Raw genomic sequence first — 6,086 nt, 5'->3', positions numbered from 1 at the left:
TATATATATATATATATATATGTATATGTGTGTGTGTGTATTTGTTGGTGTTGGGAAGAATTGCTTAATGTTTTAAGTAATATTGTCTTCCATTATTATATTAGGATGGGTGCTGCTGATGATATCTACAGAGGCCGCAGTACATTTATGGTGGAGCTACAAGAAGCATCAGAAATAATGAATTCCGCTACAAATCGATCTCTTGTGATCCTGGATGAACTTGGACGTGGCACCAGCACACACGATGGTCTTGCTATTGCTAATGCTACTCTTCGTTATTTTACCGAAGATGTAAGAACTGTTCTTATCTGATTCCAGTTGTTTACTTCTTCCTTCTCTTTTTCCTCTACAATTTCACTTGGCTTGGCAGCATTTCACCCAACATTCAAAGGGTTCTTTTTATGTGCCAGTTACGCGACACTGGCACTGACTACAACTATGATCTCACTTGGCTTGACAGCTCTTCTCAAGCATGGCATATCACCAAAGGTCTTAGTTACTTGTCATTGCCTCTGTGAGGCCTAACATTCGAAGATCATGCTTCACCACCTTGTCCCATGTCTTCCTGGCTCTACCTCTTCCACAGGTTCCCTTCACCGTTAGAGTGCGTCATTTCTTCACACAGCTGTCTTTGTCCATATGCATCACATGACCATACCAGCACAGTCATCTCTTTTGCACACTACATCTGATGCCTCTTATGCCCAACTTTTCTCTCAAGATGCTTACACTCTGTCATGCATGCACACTGACATTACACATCCAGCAAAGCATACTAGCTTCATTTCTTACAAGCCTACACATATCCTCGGTGGTCACAGCCCATGTTTCACTGCCATGTAGCATAGCTGTTCACACACAGGCATCATACAGTTTGCCTTTCACTCTGAGAAAGAAGCCCTTTATTACCATCAGAGATAGGAGCTCTCTGAACTTTGCCCAGCCTTTTCTTATTCTAGTAGCTACACTCTTGGAGCATCCACCCCAGCTACTGACTTGGTTACCTAGGTAATGGAAGCTATCAACTACTAGTTTCCCTGCCTGGCATTTGATGGAGTCTATTTTCAGTACATTTTTAGGGTACCTGTGCACCTTCCATACACAAAAACTATTTTCCCTGTTAACCTTCCTCTGATATTGCTGCACCTCTTATGTGCCCTTAACTTACACCGGGTACATCTTATGGAGTTTCTACCTATGCCTTTTCTACAGATCTAGCAGGACCATCTACCTGAAGGGATTTGTGATTTGTCTGCTCTCCTACTTACTAAGATTTTGGTTTTTGCTAGATTAACTCTAAGGCCCTTTGATCTAGACCTAGATTCCTTGTCTGAAATTCTCTAGTTCTGGTTGTGATTCTGCTATAAGAACAAGGTCATCAACATAGAGGATTGGTGTGTGTGTGTGTAAAAATATAACAAATGAGTAAGAGAAAATGGAATTCGCAAGATACTTTATTAACCCACATCTGGTTGTGCTGCATTCTTCAGTGCAGACATGTCTCGTCAGGTGACTTTTCAAAATGTCTGACACTCGATAAACTTGGTTTCACTTAGTTCAATTATAATGCATTTCATTATTTACCTGTAGCTGGTTGCTTACAGGGTTCCATATATATGTGTATGTATATGTGTTTTTAAATTATTTTATATGTATTATCATGCATCCATCTTTTTCATTGTTAGGTAAAGTGTATCACTCTGTTTGTCACTCATTACCAGTTACTAGGACAGTTTGGAGATATGTATCCTGATTTTGTTCACAACTATCACATGTCTTTCCTTGTCCACTCAAAATCAAGTGAAAATGAAGGTCAGTACTAATTGCATAACAACTATCCATTTTTCTGCCATCTTTTATATGTATAACTGGGATCATGAACACTTGCATTAATCAATATCAGAGACATAGTTGTAAACATAGTGTGTTCACAAGGGTGTATGCAAGTACGTGTGTGTGTGTGAGAGAGAGAAAGAGAAAAGTGATATGTTTTACTTTGGGTGGGTCATGCTGTCAATTTATTGATTTGTGAGTTTTTTCACCCACAGCCTTTTCCCTAAACAACCATGACTATTTCCCATTTACAACCCCACCTCCAACTCTAATCCCCATCCTTATCTACTTACTCATATCAAAACACGATATTCTTAACACAGCCATCTCTATACCCCATTCTTAACTACACAGCCCCACTCATAACCACACCTGACCTACAACATACTAGAGAAACCAAAGAAATGATAAAATAATGACAATATGAAGTTAAATAAATGAAATGGGAAATACAATTACAAAGTTGTTAAAAATATTTTCTCTTTATGATTAAAAATGCAATTTAATAACTGTCAAGTATACATGAATGATGTTGGTATTTTGGTAGAATATGATGCCTCAGATGCTGTAACATTCCTCTACCAGCTTGTCAGAGGAATGGCTGCTCACAGTTATGGATTAAATGTTGCACGTCTTGCCCACATTCCACCTGAAATATTAGAAAAGGCAAGAAAAAAATCACATCAATTGGAGAACTCCTTGAATAAAAATAGGTATGTCTTATGTTACTGATATATGTCATATATCATTACATATATATCTGTTATTTATTCTTATGTTGTGTTATTACAATCTTATGTCTTATATTAGTACATGTGTATCTGTCAATACCTGTGTTTATATTATTACATGTTTGTCTGTTATTAAACTTGTCTTAGATTATTACACACATTTGTTATGCATAAAACATTTCTTATAGACCAGAATACTGATGGTTCATTTCTGAAATCCTCATTTTAAAGTGTTTACATTGAAAACAACTTCCTTCATTTCAGTTGTATTTGTTCAGTAATAACTAGATCTGAGATGTTGAAACTGACATAATTATATCTTGGAAGAGTCAGCACAGTCAAAACACATGTGACCTATTTTATATTCATTTGTGTTTTATTTCTTGTTAGTACTATGCACTATAAATGTGTTCCTGGTGTAATAATCTAGTCCTTTTTTTTTTATTTTGTTTTCAACATCCTCAACATTATCCAATGTATCCTGCCTTTTTTTAAGATGGCCTGCTCAAACAGAGCTGACTTCATGCTAAGCAGCACACCTGCAGATGTTAAAACTATACTAATAGTGATGGTGCTGGGAATATTTGTCATAATGATGATGAGGAAAGATGTAACTAAAACACAACAATTAAGCCTAATAATTTGATCAATTTTTAACAACAGCCTACTTCACTGATTACACCTCAAAGATATACCAGACTAACAGATTTTTTCAATGTGACCATTTTTTCTTAGACAGTAGTGTGTGATTTGGTTGTTATTTCCAGCATGTCAAGTGACCACCTAAAAGCTACCTCATTTTGATACTACCAAATACTATCTCTGGTCCTATGAAACAAAACTGCCTGTTTTGAAGTATTCATAATTAAACATGCTATCATCATCTTATGTCAGAACCTTTTCATGAGTTACGTTGCAAAGACCAGCTTGATAGAAAAAAAAATGTAAAAGTTAGTTTATTAAATGCACTTAAATTCTTCATTATTTGCAAAAATAATTGAAACATGAGTGGTATGTCATAAGAAGAAAAGACCACGAAAGGGTTTAAGTGATTAATAAAAACATCCATCCATAAAGATTGTTAGTTCATCAGTATGCACATATCTAAATTTGTCAAAAACACCTTATCATCTCTGCTGCTGTTGACTATGGAGGTAAAAAAAATAAAATAAAATAAAACCTTAACCCCTTGTAACTATTTTGATTTTTTACAAATTTTTGTTCAATGCACAAGAATTCATACGATTATGCAAAAAACAATTTTAAGAGTCGTTACACAACTCAGTATGGAAGTTTGACCCAGTTTTGTAGAGACCTAATCTAACAAAACTCAGTAAAATCGTGCTATAGCTGCAGTATTATATATTTTGTGTCGCATATTTATAAAATTCTCGAAAATACTTTATTTTCTTGAAAATGTCAAAAGTTACAATAACAGCTAAATCACACACAAAACCATTTTCTTTTCGTTTTTTGCATAATCGTATGAATTCCTGTGTGTAGAACACAAAATCACAAAAATTTTCTGAAAATTTGAAAAAAAAAAAAATTATGAGTGATTAATTGGGGGTGCTTAAACCAGAATTCCACCCAATACCAATATGTGTCAAGTCTAGTTAGAGTCTCTCTTTTAGCTTGTTGTTTTCTTGTTGTTATTCTGTTTATATGAAATATATTTACTGAACTAAATTCTGATACATTTTTTAAAATATTTTCAGAGAACTCAAATCTGACTTTTTGACCATCATGAAGTGCCCTCCAGAAAATCTTAGCAAACTACTCTCAGATATGATTCCATCTTTATGACAGCCATCTATTGACAACTTTTTTCAGTTCATATATGTGTAAGTCTGTGTGTGTGTTTATGTATATATATATCATTCAATTTTATATCCATTTTCCATGTTAGCATGGATTAGAAAAATATGTTATTGAATATGTTATATACACATATATGTACACAGACACACGCACACTCATTTCATCATGTTCTTGTTCTTATGGTGGCTGAGTGTAATCTTAATGAAAAATAAAACCTGTATATTGCCTTTTACTCATTTGTTCATTTGTTGCTCAGCAATGCTCTCCAGCTCAGTGGTTCCCAAACTGACAAATTATGAGTCTCCACTTCAAATATTACTTTAAAATGTTTCCCCACCACCACCATCCTTTGTTAATGAGAAGAGTTTCTATCTGTATAATTCTTTTTCACCATGCTGTTTGACAAGTTTTAAAACTATCTCAATTTTAATAAACATGGTAATTTGTCCACTCCTTTTTCAATCCTCACAACTTCATCCATTTATGAGAACCACTGGTTTTGTCAGTAATAGTCAAATGTGTTCCAACCATGACCATCTCTTGTGTTGGTGTTTGTTTTTTTTCAAACTTTTCTTTCATTATATAAAAACATTCAAGTGATATATGAGCGAGACTTGTAGGCTCTTTCTAGTGGTTACAGGTAAGTTCACCACTATCAATTCAGTGTGAAGAAAGTTCACCATGAGGAAAGTTTATCGAGAAAATATATCTATAGTATCTCACCATCATCATCGTCATTTAACGTCTACTTTCTATGCTGGCATGGGTTGGACGGTTTGACTGAGGACTGGTGAGCCAGAAGGCTCCACCAGGCTCAATCTGATCTGGCAAAGTTTCTACAGCTGGATGACCTTCCTAACGCCAACCACTCTGAGAATATAGTAGGTGTTTTTACGCCCCACCAGCACAAGGGCCAGTCAGGCAATTCTGGCAATGACCAAACTCAAAAGGTGTTTTTTATGTGCTACCTGCACAAGAGACAGTCCTGCAACACTGGCAACTAACATGCTCAAATGTTTTTCATGTGCCGGTAGGGTGATGCTGGCAACGATCATACTCGAATGGTGTTTTTTATGTTCCACCGGCACAGGAACCAATACATGGCCCTGGCAATGATCATGCTTGGATGTGCTTCTAACGTCCCACTGGCACGAGTGCAAATCAGGCGGTACTGTCATCGGCCATGTGTGTATACTGTGTAGTGGCCTAATTGTATAGTACATATGTATGGTTTTCAGTTTCCATCTACTAAATCGACTCACAAAGCTTTTGTTATCCCTATGATATAGTAGAAGACTATATATTATATATATACATACATGTATGTATGTATATCATCATCATCATCGTTTAACGTCCGCTTTCCATGCTAGCATGGGTTGAACGATTTGACTGAGGACTGCTGAAACCGGATGGTAACACCAGGCTCCAATCTAATTTGGCAGAGTTTCTACAGCTGGATACCCTTCCTAACGCCAACCACTCAGAGAGTGTAGTGGGTGCTTTTACGTGTCACCCGCACGAAGGCCAGTCAGGCGGTACTGTCATCGGCCATGTGTGTATACTGTGTAGTGGCCTAATTGTATAGTACATATGTATGGTTTTCAGTTTCCATCTACTAAATCGACTCACAAAGCTTTTGTTATCCCTATGATATAGTAGAAGACTATATATTATATATATACATACATGTATGTATGT

The 6,086-nt window shown here is 36.0% G+C and overlaps 1 protein-coding gene across 1 annotated transcript in view; it reads left to right on the top strand.

Moving 5' to 3' along the window:
- The window catches only part of LOC106881712 (DNA mismatch repair protein Msh3), a 50,968-nt gene extending 46,351 nt beyond the window's left edge, over positions 1-4,617 (top strand). The window contains exons 18-21 of the mRNA XM_014932188.2: positions 105-291; positions 1,686-1,812; positions 2,381-2,546; positions 4,283-4,617. Coding sequence (XP_014787674.1) covers positions 105-291; positions 1,686-1,812; positions 2,381-2,546; positions 4,283-4,370 — 568 coding nt within the window. The 3' untranslated portion in view covers positions 4,371-4,617. The remainder of the gene's footprint in view (positions 1-104; positions 292-1,685; positions 1,813-2,380; positions 2,547-4,282) is intronic.
- The last annotated feature ends 1,469 nt before the right edge of the window (positions 4,618-6,086 follow it).

Source organism: Octopus bimaculoides, chromosome 3 (genome assembly GCF_001194135.2).
Source record: "Octopus bimaculoides isolate UCB-OBI-ISO-001 chromosome 3, ASM119413v2, whole genome shotgun sequence".
Taxonomy (NCBI): Eukaryota; Metazoa; Mollusca; class Cephalopoda; order Octopoda; family Octopodidae; genus Octopus; species Octopus bimaculoides.
The sequence above is the reverse complement of the archived record's forward strand: the minus strand, read 5'-3'. Positions and strand labels throughout refer to the sequence as shown.